The 18,982-nt window shown below is 44.1% G+C and overlaps 1 protein-coding gene across 2 annotated transcripts in view; it reads right to left on the bottom strand.

Annotated features, from left to right (window-relative positions):
• Positions 1-5,974: 5,974 nt before the first annotated feature.
• The window catches only part of ERGIC2 (ERGIC and golgi 2), a 31,921-nt gene continuing 18,913 nt past the window's right edge, over positions 5,975-18,982 (bottom strand). For both annotated transcript variants that reach the window (XM_028746569.2, XM_028746568.2), the window contains 7 exons: positions 18,413-18,508; positions 16,111-16,166; positions 14,342-14,440; positions 12,528-12,625; positions 11,297-11,459; positions 9,015-9,094; positions 5,975-6,596 (listed from right to left, as the gene is read on the bottom strand). In XM_028746569.2, the coding sequence (XP_028602402.1) occupies positions 6,531-6,596; positions 9,015-9,094; positions 11,297-11,459; positions 12,528-12,625; positions 14,342-14,440; positions 16,111-16,166; positions 18,413-18,508 (658 nt within the window). In that variant the 3' untranslated portion in view covers positions 5,975-6,530. The remainder of the gene's footprint in view (positions 6,597-9,014; positions 9,095-11,296; positions 11,460-12,527; positions 12,626-14,341; positions 14,441-16,110; positions 16,167-18,412; positions 18,509-18,982) is intronic.

Genomic DNA, 18,982 nt, shown 5'->3' with positions numbered 1-18,982 from the left:
TATTATTATTATTATAGTTCAAAAACTTGGCTCTTTACTGATGCTCTTTCACGTCGTCCAATGCTTCAGCCGTGTTTACCATCCTTGCTAGGTGTAAATGAAGGTAACCCGGCTCCTGTGAAGGGAACAGTTAATGCAGGCGGCTGCAAAGGCCAAATCCTGATGGCAAAGTGTGTTGGAGAATGCAAAAATAAGTTGATTTTGGTGCTTCTTCATAGACATCGAGAATAAGCTGCATACGTTGTATTGAACAGGGGAGGTGAAGGTACCATAGATTGTGGGGAACAATTCTGCTAGACAATCACACAGTAGAATGTAGTGATTTTTCCCAGCCATTTCCGCAGCACATGGTCCTCTCGATTCAGCATGCGAAAGGCACACGGCTGCAGTGGCATTTGGACCATGGTGTTCACAGGGGACGCACTGAACAATTTGGCTGCTTCCACTGATAGGGATTGGGATGCCCAGTACATACAGCTAGAGCTGGAATGGGGCCAGTCTTTTTCATCTTTGCAGCTGTGGCTTTAAGGAATTTCCCCAAACACACTTCCTAGAAAGTGCTTTAAAAACACAGGTTCGAACCCTTCAGCACTGGATTCTGTTCAATTTTAAAAACAGTATTTTTATTATCAGCTCATCACGTTTTTCTCTCCCGTTTTATTCTCGTTTCAGGTATGGTCACATTGACCGTAAATTGCTGAACAGGTGTCCTTGCTGCAAGGTGAAGAAACATATCAATAATATGTGCCCCACAGGAAAAATGGCACAGTATAAATGTCGGCACACAAATGTTGCCAGCAGCTGCCAGATTTGCGGTGGTCACTAACGTAATCATATTTTAAATGGTTTCTTGTCCGCCCTTGCTCCGTACTCTCAAACATTAATAAAATGTGGTTTTGAGATTTCCTATGTAACCACAGCCAGTGGTTTCAAGAATCAATGCAATTAAGAAAATGCCTCGATCTTCAGGAAATTTTAATAGTTATCTTCCGAAATCTCAAATCGAAAAGGAAAAATAATTTCTATTTTGAAATAGCTGTTCCCGGTTCTGTGTTGGTTTGGCGACTATTTGCACCACTAAACAGATGTGCTGTACAATCTTTCCATTGTTGTGACTTATGCCATGACTGAAATAAGTTGCATCGTCAGTCTGAGTTAACTTACGGTTGGATCAGGGTTTCCCAAACTTGGGTCTCCAGCTGATTTTGGACTACAGTTCCCACCATCCCTGACCCGCTAGCTAGGGATGATGGGAGTTGTAGTACAAAAACAACTGCAGACCCAAGTTTGGGAAATCCTGGGCTGGATGAAAGCATGATCCTGAAATATATTAACCAACTACTCACCTGAAAAGGAGTCCTGTTCAAAGTGAAATATGTTTACAGGAGGAAGTGTGATACAGTAAGCAGGAGGTTTCTCAAAGAAACCTTGATAAATAAGCACACCTTGCAGACCTCAAAATGAAGCCACCTGAGACCCACGTACCTATGGGACCGCCTCTCCTGGTTGTGCCCTGTGGAGGATATTTTGGAGGTCCCAGGTTGCAAGGTGGTTAGATTGGTCTGAACTAGGGCCAGGGCCTTTTCAGTACTGGCCCCGACTTGCTGGAACGTTCTGTCACAAGAGACCAGGGCCCTGCGGGACTTGACATCTTTCTGCAGGGCCTGCAAGACAGAGCTGTTCCGCCTGGCCTTTGGTTTGGATACAGTCTGACCCTTATGTCTTCCCTCCCCTTACGGCTTTGATCTATGGGCTACTTTTAAAATGAGGCTGCATTAATTGCATTTTAACCTGTATTTTAAATTGGGGGTCCTCCCCCCCCTTACATTTCTATTGTAATTTTACTGGTGTTAGCCACCCTGAGCCCGGCTCTGGCCAGGGAGGGTGGGGTATAAATAAAAATTATTATTATTATTATTCTGAAAGTTCATACGTAGACCATTTTCAGAAGCTTGTATCCCTAAACCTGGCCCTGTTTGTCAAGAACCAACAGCTGTTAGTTTGCGTTCAATTTGCAAGTAAATGAAAGTAGTTCATTTCCTGCAGATGAATCTCAAACCGGAGAGCAGTCAACGAACAAAATAAGATCCCTGGGCAAAAATTAAGCCTGGAATCTGAAGAATCCTGTTTCTGCAGGATTGCTTTCTTGCTGGAAAACAATTCCGTTAGAAAACTCCCCTCCTGCGCAGAGACAGCATGCAATGCAGGAGCTGCTGATGGCGTTTCTTATCCTTTTGGGTCCTTGATGAATACACAGGCTACTTTCCACATAGAGAAAACCATAGGAGTTTAACTGGTTTAAAATATTTTTCTAAAATACGAAAGCAGGAGAACATTTCAGATGCTTGTTCCTTGCAGACATCAAGATAACTCTAACTGAAGATCAGTGGAGTAAGTCACCCTATATAACCTGTATTTGCTCCATAGCACTTCTGTAATTCTGACCATTACCGCTGTTATTAGAATACAGTGGTGCCTCGGGTACAGACTCCGTTAACGCAGAAATAGTGCTTCAGGTTAAGAACTTTGCTTCAGGATGAGAACAGAAATTGTGCTCCTGCGGCGCGGCAGCAGCAGGAGGCCTCATTAGCTAAAGTGGTGCTTCAGGTTAAGAACAGTTTCAGGTTAAGTACGGACCTCCGGAATGAATTAAGTACTTAACCCGAGGTACCACTGTATTTGGGGGGAGGGGGGAGGATTAAGGCTGTAAAGGAAAATGCAAGATAAAAGTGAATGGTTATGGGCAACTTCCAAATTAAGTCATACTCGGAGAAGAACTACTGGCTATATCCAACTAACTCGTTCCATCAGTACAGGGATTTACATAAACAAAAATCTGCTTTCTTGGGGTGGGGAGGGAAAACCCCATAACAGATTATTTCAAGGGGGTGGGGTTCCACTGCACAAGCAGAAATCCTTACGCTGACCGGATTGGTTGGATATTGCCCATTAAAATTGACCACAGTCCAAAGATGTCTACAGTTCTACACTTGCGTATGAGATCACTTTATGACTTGCTCTGTGACACCTGCTCCAGATGATGCCTTTCTCCTTTTGACTGCCAATATAGAGCCTAGGGCTTGCCGATCAGAAGGTTGGCGGTTCGAATCCCTGCGACGGGATGAGCTCCCGTTGCTCGGTCCCAGCTCCTGCCAACCTAGCAGTTCGAAAGCACGTCAAAGTGCAAGTAGATAAATAGGTACCACTCCGGCGGGAAGGTAAACGGTGTTTCCGTGCACTGCTCTGGTTTGCCAGAAGTGGCTTAGTCATGCTGGCCACATGACCCAGAAGCTGTACGCTGGCTCCCTCAGCCAATAAAGCGAGATGGGCGCCATAACCCCAGAGTCGGCCACGACTGGACTTAATGGTCAGGGGTCCCTTTACCTTTATATAAAATACATTGTTATACTGCTGCCAACACAGCTGGTCTGCTCTCTTCTGCTTATAACCAGAGTGCCTCTTACATGCATTTATGTAAGAATGGGTTAAGAACCTCTGAACCTGTGTGTGCTACCTGCGGCCCCCCAGGTGTAGCTGGGCTCCCAGCTGGCATCATCCATGGACACTGGCTTTGATGGTTGGGGCCGAAGGAAGCCAAAGTCCAACAGCAACCCCCGGAGGGCCACAGGTTCAGCATCCATGAACTCACTATAGGCAACCTTCAGGAAGTCGTTCAACATGACGATACCTTATTCCCAGGGACAAGAGCAGGTGTGATGACATAGCAAAGCTGCCAAAAATAGGCTTCTCAATGGCCCCAATGGTGTTGTTCTTATGGATCAGAATGATGCTGCCAATCTCTACACTAGGGTTTCCCAAATGTCGGTCTCCAGCTGCTTTTGGACTACAGTTCCCATCATTCCTGACCACTGCTCCTGCTAGCAAGGAATGATGGGAGTTGTAGTCCAAAAACAGCTGGAGGCTCAGGTCTGGGAAAGCCTGCTCTACACCATGGCTTCACAAAACAGATAAAAAGACTCAGAAGACTGCCATAATTCCAAGCAAGGAGGAATCAGTTGCAATCCGGAAGCTATTTCAGGCGGTCATTTCTCAGGCAAACGTAGGGCATGTTCCAGCCTTTGTTCATAAAATTCTGAGAATGTGGTTATCATTTTAGAATACTTCCGACACACTATTAAATCCTTATCACCTTCATCTTCACGAGGAGCCTGCAGGTCGGTCAGCTTTATTCCCATTTTACAGATGGGCAAACTTGTGAAGATAGACCAGTTTTAGCGACGTTATGGTTGGGGGTGGCGTCAACCCAACTTTCCCAGCTCAAAGACCATCTTAGCCACATTGTTAAGCAACATCTACTTCAATGAACACTAGACACTTTCCCATCACTCAGGACTTCTTCACATTTTTTCACCTTGGCATCAAACCCATTGAAAATGGCGTCTGCAAGGCAGGATTCTACCCAGCAGCTGTCTGAATGCAATTTCCCATGTGGTTTGACAATCGGGATGAGAAACACACATACCCCATGTACCCCAGTCTTCGGCTATCTGCTTGGAGTTCCAGAGAGTAGTACTGTCGTGGAAAAAGGCTTTCAATGGTTATCATCATATTCAGTGCTAGCTGATTTTCCTTATCCTTGAGCATCTAACTGTTTTAAGAATTTTAAGGTCTCAAATACAGAAAAAATACTCATAAATGCACACATATCTAAATATATAAATCGTGTGTCTGAAATAGTACAGGAGAGCAATCCTGAAGCCATTTTGACTCACCCAATGACCTCAAATATTCCTCCGCAGCAAGGAAGGAAAATGGGGAAAGCCCTCCCATTGTCTTTTCGCTTACAATTCCTGTCTTTGTGTATGAATAGGGTGAGCCTGGGACCTGGATTCAGGAACTGAAGTTTTAACCATCACAAAAGAATGGCCAAGCTGCCCGGGTAATGCAACCAGAGACCATTATCAGGTATCCTGGCAGACAGGATTTCTGCTGCAGACCACCTCCTATGGTTTATATATGATGATTTTGGGGTGGTCAAAAGTTTTTAAAGGTTCCAGCACCCTTTTGTTCAGGGTCTCTCCCTCCTTGGAAGGAGGGGAGGGAAATCTGCTGCAAGAGAAAAATTAATATCTGCCTTGCTTTCCACTGGATCCTGCCTCCATTCTTCTCTGACCAATCACGGACTAAGGGGAAACAAGAGTCCCATTGGAGAGTTCAGCAGCAAAAGCCAAACCCCAATCTTTACATCAAAACTCTGACTGGTCTTTCCACTTTGGCCTGTCTATCTAATATGGTCCCTTTGGTCCCATTGATATTCAAGTAGCACCAAGCATTGCACATTAAATTTATATCCTAATTTCTGCAATGCAAGGGACGCTTTTGAGAGCGTTTCACCTTACCTTACCTTTTCTCTTCATCAATTTCTTCAAATAAGTCTTTGGGAAATAGATATTAGCCAGCTGAAGTTTGCTATATATGTCCAAGGGCCCTGAACGAGAACCTGTCATATGCATCTCTTAAGTCCAGTGCAGGTATATGCACCGATCTCAGGTCACGGGACCACAACCTAGCAACATTTATGCTGGGAATAAGCCCCACTGAATTCACTGGGACTGCAACTGTCAAGCATTCAGTATGCCTAAATGCATCTGTTTTTCCGAGTAGGCTCCATGCTGATCTTTTCTGTAATTACGTTGAACACTTATAAACGTCCATACATTCAGGAGAACTTGCATCTAGCGTGCAGGCATGTGAAATGCTTTAAACATGCCCCAAATCTCCAGAAATTTCCCAGATTCGAATAACCCACATCAGCTCCTGTTGCATTTTCCCATCCACGGGCCCCAGCAAAATGAAGCCCCCGTTCTTCGAGACAACCTATGAAATTATGAAGAGGCAGCATGACTTTCTGACTTATCTGTTCTCCCTCTAGAAGCCAGGGGGTTGTTTTCCCAACACCGTTTGTTTCAAGCGAGAGCCGCCCCATTTAAAAAACTGCACCCACTCTCGGTAGTGTGTTTCAATTTGCTTCCTTTCATGTGTTTGATTTCCATATTCCAATTATAGCACTTAAAATACATCTTATGTTACCTGCTGCTGCTGCTGTTTTCTTTTTTAAAAAAACAACCCATAATGAAACTTCAATTCTGAAGCAAGTTCTGTTAATTATCCTGCTACACTGTATATTGAAAAATACACATTTCACACGTCTGCGCATAGTTTTTGGTCAGAAATAGGCAAAACCTGGAATCTATAGAGTGCTGTACGTTGATATTTCAAGGCTCAAATGCTGTTTATGTGGAAGAGTCGAGTCCTGCTGTCAACTACAGACACATCCACAGTCTTGCTCATTCCGGAAGATTCCATGGCCTCTTTCTGAATTCTTAAGAGGACAGACAAGTCACACAGATATGGTTGGTTGGTTGCTTTTTCCTTTTTTTTTTCCTTTTCAAAGGCTTGATTATTTCTGCTGCCCATTAGCACGGTCTTAACATATTGCACAATGTTTAGTTATAAAAATGTCTTCTGCGTCAGGCAGAAAGAAAGGGAGAGAGTTTCTGGAGGAGGTGCTACTGCATAGCGTCTTCTGTCACCAGAGGTACGTGGTTGTTTAGGTGGCCATCTTGGACTGGGACCTACAAAGGAGAAAGCGAAGCAGAAAAAAAGGTCACTTTATTCGTTCTATCTGTTTTTCATTTACTGCCGCCCGCTTCCTCGCATCCGCCTAATATTTTTCCACAAAAAAACCCCATAAAGGCAGTGGGGAACTCAGTTTGGGAACACTGGTGTGAGCATCTGCTTGGACTCAGTGTTGCATCAGGACCTCACTCTGGAGCAGGCAGTGAACTGAGGTGTAGGGGATTTTCTGTATTTATTTCACAAGATTTATAGACCACCCGGTTGTAATAAAACTTCAACACATTTCACAAAAGTATTGTTAAAAAAAAATAAAAATCTCTTGGGGGGGGAAAGTTCTCTGAAGCTTTTCTTTTAGGAATTCTAGGTGCCAAAATTTAACAGATCAGAAAAGACTATTTATATACGCAGCCACTGCTGCTCAGATGTTATTGGCCCAGAGATGGAAAGAGTCCCAACCAGAGAAAGAATGGCAGATCAAGTTGATGGACTATGCCGAATTGGCAAAAATGACCAGAAGAATGAGGAAGACCAAAATTTTAATCAGGAATGGGGGAAATATATAATTTACCTTAAAAACCACTGTAAACAATTAAAATTATTAGTAGGATTGGAATAACACTTGAAGCTTTATGTTGAATTTGGGGTATAATGGAGTTTTAATAGATTTGGATTAATGGACAAGATGCAGGAGGAAAAGGTTAATATAAGGACCCACAAAAGGGAGGAGGGAAGCTCAGGAGATTCTTCAGAATTCCCTTTCTATGTTGGCTGTTTGATAATTGTTTGTAAATTTTTAAAATCTGAAAAATAAATTATTATTTTTTTGAGAAGTTCTCTGAATAGCCAAGTTTCCGGAGTAAGCTTCATATTTTGATGCCAGGATTGTTCTCTCAGTGGACTAAAATTCAACTGTGCCTCAAGTTTTTAGCCAATAATTAAATATTTGCTGGAAAATCTTTATGGACCAGACAAAAGACTCCCTTTCCAGCTGCAAATACCAGATCTTTGTAAATCTGGAGGTCCTCACTCCAGCTCTTGGAATTGTGTTCCGGATGCAATCTAGCTCATCTGAGATTCTGAAACCCTAGATCAGATCCAAAGAACATTTTGCCCAATTTTTCATTTAATTGGGTTCAGCATAGGGATAATCTGCCTTCCCTAGAGCCCATGGGTCATAAGGCACCCATGAACCAACAAAAATATATATGGGAGTGCCCCCCCCCAAGTTGGTACCAATGATTGTTCCAAAGAAAGGGTGTTGGGTAGCAGATCTGGAAACGTCAAAACCAGATTGCGCGAGTTTCACAACTAGAAGAGCAAGTGTATTCCTGGATCTTCCTTTCTGGTAAAAGGTAAAGGGACCCCTGACCATTAGGTCCAGTCGTGGCCGACTCTGGGGTTGCAGTGCTCATCTCGCTTTATTGGCCAAGGGAGCCGGCGTACAGCTTCCGGGTCATGTGGCCAGCATGACCAAGCAGCTTCTGGCGAACCAAAGCAGTGCACGGAAACGCGTTTACTTTCCCGCCGGAGTGGTACCTATTTATCTACTTGCACTTTGATGTGCTTTCAAACTGCTAGGTTGGCAGGAGCAGGGACTGAGCAACAGGAGCTCACCCCGTCGCGGGGATTCGAACCACCGACCTTCTGATCAGCAAGTCCTAGGCTCTGTAGTTTAACCTTCTGGTAGAGAGGAGTTATTATTCTCTCTATTGGTTCCTTTTGCCAGATCTGGAGGACAGTGGCAATTAAAATTCCCTGTTTAGGGAAGTTTTTAATGTTTAATGCTGCGTTGTGTTTTTAATATTCGATTTGGAGCGGCCCAGAGTGGCTGGGGAAACCCAGCCAGATGGGCGGGATATAAATAATAAATTGTTGTTGTTGTTGACAAAAGCGGGACTATGACGAGAAAAACTGAACAGAATACAGCTTCATGGGAGATTTTTGGTGATCAGTCTCTTTTGACAGAGCTGGCTGGACAATACTTTAAATAATGAGGAGTGTTATTGCTCTGCAGAATTCCTAATCTCCATCCCAGGGCTACTATTATCACCTGCTCTAAAATCCTCCTCTAAAAGTAATCTCAGTTTTTCTGACTCCTTGGTCTAGGCTAGCATTCTCAGTGGCTTTATAAAATGAAATATTGGAAGCGGAAGTACACTCAATAAGCATACACAAACAGCTGCATAATCTGGCTTCCTTGAGGCACTTTGTAGCCTGTCTGAGTTTAAAGTAGTTTACAATGGTCTGGATCACGTCCCCATTGACTTTTAATTCCACTGGGCTGCCAGCAATGGCAAGTATGTGTTCTATTATTCTCAGCCCCAAGGACACCATCTATTATTATTATTTTTTAATTCTTTGGCATGCAAAACACATATTTAAGCACTGAGAGCCGTTCCTCAGAATACACTTACAGATGTAGATTTATGAGAGCCCAGTCTGAAACGACAGCAGATGATTTCCACTATGAATCCCCCAATACCGTGTAAAATTCCTGCAAAAGGGAGAACAATTTGGACGTGTGGAAATGCTGCTCTTTCATTATTCACGTAGCTTTGCGATCAGTCATAAAATGAGAACCATTTCGTACGTTCAGCTACCGGCTACGCACACAACAGGGAATGGAAACCCATCCTGACAGGCACGCCTCGTGTTAAGGTAGCCTTTGGCAAACGTAACAACAACAATATTACCTTTATTGTCAATGTACAACCTGTGTACAAATGAAACAACCGAGCCTCCCTCCTCCACACAAAAACCCTCAATCTCATTGCACTCTGTGTGCTTGTCACACAACACCCCAACCCTGAAAGTCAGTTGCACTATATTATTTTCCGTTCAGCAGCCTAACAGCCCACGGATAGAAACTGTTTTTCAGCCTGTTGGTACGACTGACTATACTTCTATATCTCCTGCCCGAGGGCAGAAGCTTAAAGAGCTGCTGGCCGGGGTGTGAATCGTCCCTGAGAATTTTTCTCGCTCTCCTAAGGCAACGATCCCTTGCGATGTCATCTAGCAGGCTCAGGGGCCAGCCCATGATATCTTGTGCTGTGTTCACCACCCTCTGTAAAGACTTTCTGTCCGTGGCTGTCAAGCCAACGTACCACACTGTGATACAATATGAGAGGACACTTTCTATTGTGGCCCGGTAGAAGGAGGTCGAGGGACGCGGGTGGCGCTGTGGGTAAAAGCCTCAGCGCCTAGGGCTTGCCGATCGAAAGGTCGGCGGTTCGAATCCCTGCGGCGGGGTGCGCTCCCATTGTTCGGTCCCAGCGCCTGCCAACCTAGCAGTTCGAAAGCACTCCCGGGTGCAAGTAGATAAATAGGTACCGCTTACTAGCGGGAAGGTAAATGGTGTTTCCGTGTGCGGCTCTGGCTTGCCAAATGCAGCTTGTCACGCTGGCCACGTGACCCGGAAGTGTCTCAGGACAGCGCTGGCCCCCGGCCTCTTGAGTGAGATGGGCACACAACCCTAGAGTCTGTCAAGACTGGCCCGTACGGGCAGGGGTACCTTTACCTTTAGAAGGAGGTCATCAATTGCTGTTTAACGTTGTTCTTTCACAAGACCCTGAGAAAATGGAGCCTCTGTTGGGCCTTCCTAACCACCTGAGTGATATTGTTTTTCCAAGTGAGGTCTTCACTAAGGTAAACTCCCAGGAATTTAAAGGAAGAGACTCTCTCCTCATTCACACTCTATGACCTGTGACCCTTCAGATGTTGCTAAACTACATCATCCTGGGCCACTAGATAAACCTAAGCTGATTTAGGTTTAGGCTGATGGAGTTGGGAATCCGATGATATCTGGAGGGCCGCAGCTGCATTTCAGGTACATATTTAAAACATGTACACCTGAAAATGCAGCATGTGAGAGTTCTGAAATTCTCCCGTGGTTAAGGAGTGTGTGGGTGTTCTCCCATGTGATGATGATGATGATGATCATCATCATCATTATTATTTGTACCCCGCCCATCTGGCTGGGTTTTCCCAGCCACTCTGTGCGGCTTCCAACAGAATATTAAAATACAATACAGTGGTACCTCGGGTTAAGTACTTAATTTGTTCCGGAGGTCCATTCTTAACCTGAAATTGTTCTTAACCTGAAGCACCATTTTAGCTAATGGGGCCTGCCTTGTTGCTGCCGCGCCGCCGAAGCCCGATTTCTGTTCTTATCCTGAAGCAAAGTTCTTAACCTGAAGCACTATTTCTGGGTTAGCGGAGTGTGTAACCTGAAGCGTATGTAACCTGAGGTACCACTGTAGCCTATTAAACATTAAAAGCTTCCCTAAACAGGGCTGCCTTCAGACGTCTTCTAAAAGTCTGGTAGTTGTTTTTCTCTTTGACATCTGGTGGGAGGGTGTTCCACAGGGCGGGTGCCACTACCGAGAAGGCCCTCTGCCTTGTTCCCTGTAGCTTTGCTTCTCGCAGTGAGGGAACCGCCAGAAGGCCCTCGGCACTGGAACTCAGTGTCTGGGCAGAACAATGGGGGTGGAGACACTCCAATACCACGAATTTAAAAGCAGTGACACGGTCGTCAGCAGGGTAGGAGTTTGGGAACAAATAACAAAAAGGGGGAAAGAGAGGGAGAACCTACTCTTGTTTATTCCATGGAGGGAGGGAAACAGTTCAAAGAGCAAAAGGAGGAAGCGGGCCCTTGATATACTTAATGAAATTCTTGCAACATAATCTGAGTTTGTACCTGTCGTTGAAAAGATTCCTCCAATGATGCCACAAAGCCTCACTAAAAACTGCCAAAAGGGCATGTGTTCTTCTGTCACCGTCACCATAAGGGAACTGATGTCGTATTTCATGAAAATCCCGGACACTCCATGACTGCCTGCTGCGTGGTTTATCACTCTTTCCTGGCAACAGGGGGGAAAGCCGGACACAATTTAGGAACTTTAGATCGTGCGCAAGCAAAGACGGAGTATCTCGCTTGTACAAGACAGGAAAACAGAGCTTGTGAGCATCTTCTTGGCAACAGTGAGGTGGCACTGAAATGAAATGTTATTTAGTGAGGGTGGCAAAACTTGCATGTTGTTGGCGCCAATCAAGCAAGCAATCGCTCGTTTTATTTGCACAGCTCCTTTCCAGAGTTAAAACTGTGCTTAAGGCAGCTTACAACACACACAAAAATTACATAATTTACCGTATTTTTTGCTCTATAAGACTCACTTTTTCCCTCCTAAAATGTAAGGGGAAATGTGTGTGCGTCTTATGGGGCGAATGCAGGCTGCGCAGTGATCCCTCTTGTTGTTCTGGCTTCTGAGATTCAGAATATTTTTTTTCTTGTTTTCCTCCTCCAAAAACTAGGTGCGTCTTATGGTCTGGTGCGTGTCTTATAGAGCGAAAAATACGGTAGGCGTAACAAATGTAGCATTTGTCAATAATAATTCATTTGCTGTTTTAATAAATAAAACAGCAAAAAACACACAACCAAATTGAACAATTTCTACATCAAACTTAAGATCCAGAATAAAGATACAAAAAAAAAATAGTATCAGTAAATAATACACCAGCCCAAGAGTCTGTTCGTCTGTTAAGCAGCCTCAGCTTTTGTAGTTGGAGTCAGTCCGGGCCCCACCCTCCCAGGCCAGGAGGAAAAGGCAAGGAGCAGGTCTTCCAGGACTAACAGCCAAGATGGTCTCTTGCCTCAGTTTTGCTCAGAGAAAACTCACCGAAATTAACAAACATGACTGAGTTGGCTCCATTAATTTCAGTGGGTCTTCTCTGAGTAAAATACAGTTGACTACCACCTTTCAATAGCATTTAAAGCTTTAGGAAGAGCTTGAATTCATGAATTTTTGGAAAAAGAAAATCAGGTCACAATATAACGAGAGAAAGATTTTATTGATACATTTTTTTAAAAAACAAGATTTATATACAGCTTACACCAGCATTTCCCAAGTTATTGTCCCACACAGACTTACCCTTTCTGTTACAGAAAACTGATGGGTTTCTGCTGCGATTTTATACGTATGAAGTTTCGTTGGCACAACAGTGATAAAGTACTGGAACATCTGGTTGTCTAAAAGGCAAAAAAGAGGTACCTATTGAAAGAAGACTCCCCACTTGGGAAAGAAACGTTCGGCACAAACGTGATTCGAGGTGGGTCGCAGTGTTTTAAAAACAAGCAAAAGCTTTCATAAAGGCAACCAGCTTGAACCGTAGCCCAATGCTGTGGTTTGCAACATACAGGCACAGCCCCTCACAGGTCTGCATTCTCAGAAGATCTGAAGAATCATAGAGTTGGAAGGAAGCAGCCCTGCTAGATCAGACCGAAAGCCAATGTAGCCTGGATGCCTCTGGGTGCCAGCTTCTGGAAATCACAAGTTGGATAGATGCTTGGCCACTGTGAGAACAGGATTCTGGGAAATCAGGGGCCTTTGGCTGGATCCAGGAGAGCTCTTCTTGCGCAGTATCCTATTCTCACAATGGTAAACCAGAGGCCTACTGGAAGCCCTACTGAGTCCACCTTAACCCGTGGTTCCCAATGTGGGGCACACGCCCCAAAGGGGAGCAATTTAATTTTTAAGGGGGGCAATTCGAGAACGTTTAGACCAGCCTTTCTCAACCTGTGGGTCCCCCGATGTTGTTGAACTACAACTCCCATCACCCCTAGCTAGCAAGGCCACAGCTCGGGGATGATGGGAGTTGTAGTCCAACAACATCTGGGGACCAACAGGTTGAGAAACGCTGGTTTTGACCAAGTTAATAGCCTTTTAGGCTTCCTCCACGTGAATAGGCATTCACTTTTTGAATAATAAGAATTATATGCCACGGGGAGGGGGCATCAGGATTTTAGAGATGCTTAGCTTAGGGCTTGCCGATCAGAAGGTCGGCGATTTGAATCCCCGCGACGGTCCCTGCTCCTGCCAACCTAGCAGTTTGAAAGAACATCAAAGCGCAAGTAGATAAATAGGTACCCCTCCGGAGGGAAGGTAAATGGCGTTTCCGTGCGCTGCTCTGGTTCGCCAGAAGCGGCTTAGTCATGCTGGCCACATGACCCGGAAGCTGTACACTGGCTCCCTCGGCCAGTAAAGCGAGATGAGCGCCACAACCCCAGAGTCGTCCGCAACTGAACCTAATGGTCAGGGGTCCCTTTACCTTTACCTTTAGGTGGGACGTGGCCAAAAAAAGGTTAGGAAACACTGGCCTAAATCCATCGTGATTAAAAGTATTGGGTTATTTGCGAAATAAATTTATATGTGTGGTTTTTTTGTATCTCTTTCACACACACACACACAAAATATACTTCTGAATCAGTAAAAGGCTCAACCAGAATTTAAATACACTTTAGTCTTTATAATATTTGCATTTTATGGCTGCCCAGAGCCTCTTCTTTGAATGGGATAAAAAAAAACCCTCATACATAATACCAACAACTATTAGGATTATTTTGAGCCGGGGTTGACGGTGGGTTGGGCTTTCGTGTCAAAATTGTACTGTTAAATTTTAAGTGAAGATGGATTTTTAACGACTGAAAGATAGGCAAGAAAATCAAGCGTGCAATAGGAAATAAAAACTGTAAAGTAAGGCTGAACGGAACGTTTTATTTTACTTTTTAAAACTGCCTTTCGATATTGCTTCGACTCAGGGCAGTTTAAAGCCCATACAACTGAGAAAAATACCAAACCCCAAACACATTCTACTAAGAATTCGGGGAACATAAATAATGAAAGAAGACATTGCTAAAAATCGAACAACATGAAAGATACTTTTCTGTGAGGTGAGTGACACTTACGATCTGATGCAATCTTTTCAGTGCCATCTAATGGATTGATAACCCCCGTGATGAGCTCCCCAAAAGACAAGTGATCTATCCTGTGGGAGAAGTTGTACGCTGAAAAACAGAAGAGAACAAAAGCCGCAGAGTTAGCAGCGCTGCTTAGCTTCCCCCAATAGCGGCCGTTCTGTTTCAAGTTACACTGGTGCCTCGCAAGACGAAATTAATCCGTTCCGTGAGTCTCTTCGTCTTGCGGTTTTATCGTCTTGCGAAGCATGGCTATTAGCAGCTTAGTGGCTATTAGCGGCTTAACGGCTATTAACGGTTTAGCAGCTTAGCGGCTATTAACGGCTTAGCGGCTTTAAGAAAAAGGAAACAAACTTGCAAGAACTCGCAAGACGTTTCGTCTTGCGAAGCAAGCCCATAGGGAAATTCGTCTTGCGGAACGACTCAAAAAACGGAAAACCCTTTCGTCTAGCGAGTTTTTCGTTTTGCGAGGCATTCGTCTTGCGGGGCACCACTGTATGCAGTCCCTGAGAATTTCACTCTAAGCCAAACGACTTCTAACAGCTAACTTCAAGCAAGTAAGGCTTCTAGCTACCTTTTTAAAGCGTATTTTTAAAAGGTTTCTTTAAAAACCTTTTACAAACCTGCACAAAGCGACGACCCAGAGTCCAAACACAGAGCTCATACATACATACATACATACGTATGTTTATATATGGTATAACAGCAGCTAGAACCTTATAAAAAAGAACTGGAAGAATGAAACACTCCCAGAGATTATAGATTGGCAGATACTCATGTTAGAAAATCTACAATTAGCAAAACTGACAGGATCAGTTAGAGGAATATCGAAATAAAAAAGAACTAGAGAATGGATATTATTTAAGAATTATGTAAAACTCTATTGTACAAATAACTTCATATTAGCAGAAACTGAGTGATATTTGTAAAGAAAAAGATCAAAAGAATGTATACAAAGCAGAAAGGAATATTATACAATGTTAACCTGTGTAAAAAAGAATGTTATATCAAACAGTATAATGAGAAGGAATGGGAAGGATTGTGCTGATGAGTACTTTTACTATGTAAATAACTTTGTCTCTCTTTTTTAAAATTTGATTTCTTTGTTTCTTATCTTTGTTACTTCTTTATTTTTTTTCCTTTATAATTTATTTTTTACCTGTTAAGAGATAGTACATACTGTTTGTATAGACATGCAAATCTTTTAATCAAGAAAGAATTGATTGTTCAAAAAACAAACAAACATAGAGCTCAAGTGTCTGTCTATTTTTGCTATTTATTTTGCATTTTTGTGGCTTTTTTGTGTTGTTTCTGTGACTGTGTGGAACCCAGTTCAGCTACTGATTGATTGTGTGACTGCAGTCCATTGTTTATTGCTTTCATTTTATGGATCAATGGTCTCGATGGATAGTAAAATGAATGTTAAATTGCTGCTTTAGGGGTTGTTTTTAAAAGTCTGGAACGGATTAATACATTTTTAATTACTTTCTATGGGAAAGCATGCCTTGGTTTTGGAACGCTTTGGTTTCTGAACGGACTTCCGGAACAGATTAAGTTTGGGAACCAAGGTACCACTGTGTCTGTTCCACAAAACCTGGTGTCAGCGGTAGGTCTGAACTGGTCTGAAAGAAGCGGGCAGAGCTCTTTGAATGTGCCACATCGCAGATGGAGTATTTCAAAACGTTTTTCTTCTAGACGTATTTGCCCGAAACATCTCATAACTAACAATCTATTCACGCAAGATCACAAAAGGGACTCACATTCATGGCTCACAAGGGCTGCCAAGTGCGCATGGCCTCTTGGGTGTGGAATTGCCCTAAGGAAAGAGAGAAAAAGAGGGGGGAGGGAAGGGAACAAAGTTTCAGAATCAAAAGGATGCGATAAGAAGGACAAACTTCAACAGGCAGAGCAAAGCACCACTTACAAGGGGACACAGCCATTTGGAGACAGCACACCTGGAGATCGTGAGAATGGCTACCCCCTGGTGTATACAGAAGAGCAGCAGGCAACCCAAGACCTAACATTGCTCAGTGGAGCCCATGAAATAAGTCTATGTTCAGGGACCAAGGCAGTTTTGTCTAGCGTTCAAAGTGCATGGCAAAACTGCTGCCAGATGCCATCGATGTAATTGGGTGTAAGCGTTTTAGGAATCTGGTAAATGAAATCTTCACTGTGCCTGGCTTGTTAGTGGACATACTCCATACTGGCTACTCTTAATCGTGAGCAACCAAAATAATAAATAATAATTTATTTGTACCCCGCCCATCTGGCTGGGTTTCCCCAGCCACTCTGGACGGCTTCCACAAAGAACAAAAATACACTAAGATGTCACACATGAAAAACTTCCCTAAACCAGACTGCCTTCAGATGTCTTCTGAATGTCAGGTAGTTGTTTATCTCTTTGACATCTGACGGGAGGGTGTTCCACAGGGCGGTTGCTACTACCGAGAAGGCCCTCTGCCTGGTTCCCTGTAACCTCACTTCTCACAATGAGGGAACCGCCAGAAGGCCCTCTGTGCTGGACCTCAGCGTCTGGACATAACAATGGGGGTGGAGACGCTCCTTCAAGTATACTGGACCGAGGCCCTCTCTAGAGGGTCATGTCCCTGCCCACCCATCCCCAAAGCAGGAAGGGTTGTGTTGCGTGGGGCTACACCAGCAGAGTTCTTGCTGATGCAATATCCCTTTGCCCAATTTTCGGTGATTCGCAAACTTGAGCCCCATATGGCACAGCTGACACCGTGCACAGGGGCTGAGGGAGAGATCCCATCAAGGAAATAAACTACTATCTGACTTTTAGAAGACAGCTGAAGGCAGCCCTGCATGGGGAATTTTTAACGACTAATGTTTTACAATTTTTAATGTGCTGTAAGCTGCCCAGAGGGGATGCGGGTGGCGCTGTGGGTTAAACCACAGAGCCTAGGACCTGCTGATCAGAAGGTTGGCGGTTCAAATCCCCGCGACGGGGTGAGCTCCCATTGCTCGGTCCCTGCTCATGCCAACCTAGAAGTTCGAAAGCACGTCAAAGTGCAAGTAGATTAATAGGTACCATTCTGGCGGGAAGGTAAACGGCTTTTCTGTTCGCTGCTCTGGTTCGCCAGAAGCGACTTAGTCATGCTGGCCACATGACCTGGAAGCTGTACGCCGGCTCCCTCGGCCAATAAAGCGAGATGAGTGCCACAACCCCAGAGTCAGTCACGACTGGGCCTAATGGTCAGGGGTCCCTTTACTTTTACCTTTAAGCCGCCCCGAGTGGCTGGGGAAACCCAGCCAGATAGATGAGGTATAAATATATTATTATTATTATTATTATTATTATTATTATTATTATTATTATTATTATTATTTCAGTTGCCTGAGCTGCCCTCTGCCAACACAACCACTGGATAGAACCCTAACGCTAAAAGTCTAAGAAAAAGAACATTATTCACGGTGGGGAAACAAGCATGTGACTTGAGATTCCTCGGTGGCAGGTTAAATAGAAAGTTAGGAAATCAGCATAGCACTTTGGCAGTCGTTCTGTCAGCTTGCCCAACAGAATGATCCACCCTCCGCAGCGTACTGTTCTGGAGGTTTTCCAGACCCCACCGAGCCAAAAAAATTTTTTTTGGGGGTGGAGCCCTGTTGTGCTAGTGAAGGCCTTGCCCAGGTTTTCGCAAGCAGGACCAGTTTGTTGGCTCCCATCCCAAGGGGTTCACAGGTAGAGGGAGATATTCAAAACGTTTAATCTTGAGAGGAGAAAAATCCCAAAGGGCTTTAAAAAAAATCAAAAGCAGTGTTATAAAAAAAGGGGATGGGAATCACCTCAGGGTCATGGATTTGAGCCCCATATTGGGCGAAAGATTCTTGCATTGAGGGGCTGGACAAAATGAGGAAGGACACAATCATAGCTCGTGGTCCCTTTCCAAGTCTAAAAAATCTATGATTCTATGAATTTGCTTCAAGGTAGACAAGCGTATGATCTCACTGCTGATCTGTCCATCATAAAGTGAAGCCCCCAACATGCCGATAACGGAGGGGGGAGTTGGTTTATAGTGTTTTCAGTAAATGAAATGAACATACTTGCCCACAGTTATGTGAAAGTTCCCTGCGACTTTATTAACATACAGCTGCCCATGAATTCTGCAGGCATCTGGAGGTTGCAATGACTTGTCCTCCCTGATGGAAGAAGGAAAAGGAGTTACAGCCACAGATAGCGTTACTTTTCACGCACCGCGGGCATTTCTGTGTCACCATTACGTTATTTGCAGTACTGGGCAAACAAACAGCAGAAGAAGCCAAAAGTTGAGCTCCTCAGAAGCCCAGAAGTCATTGTTGACTTCAGCCTATGACAGGAAGAAAGGGCATGCTTGATTTCAGAAGCAAAAAGAGACACAGTGCCAACAAGGGCAACATCCAGGAAGAATGTCCTTACAGGCCTGAGCTATTTTGGAATGCATGTCAGAACTGTCAAATCACTTCCTTTCCTTGCCCCTTAAGTTCCTCAAAAAACGCATTTAAGAGCCATTAGTTTCACTGGAACTTGCTGATGAGCAAGCGTAGCATTGTTTTCTGTGGGGAGGAGACTATAGACGTGAGTAAGCTGCAGATCAGTATGACGATCTTAAACACACCTTGAGGGCAATGGCATTT

Source organism: Podarcis muralis, chromosome 10 (assembly GCF_964188315.1).
Source record: "Podarcis muralis chromosome 10, rPodMur119.hap1.1, whole genome shotgun sequence".
Classification (NCBI taxonomy): domain Eukaryota; kingdom Metazoa; phylum Chordata; class Lepidosauria; order Squamata; family Lacertidae; genus Podarcis; species Podarcis muralis.
The sequence above is the reverse complement of the archived record's forward strand: the minus strand, read 5'-3'. Positions and strand labels throughout refer to the sequence as shown.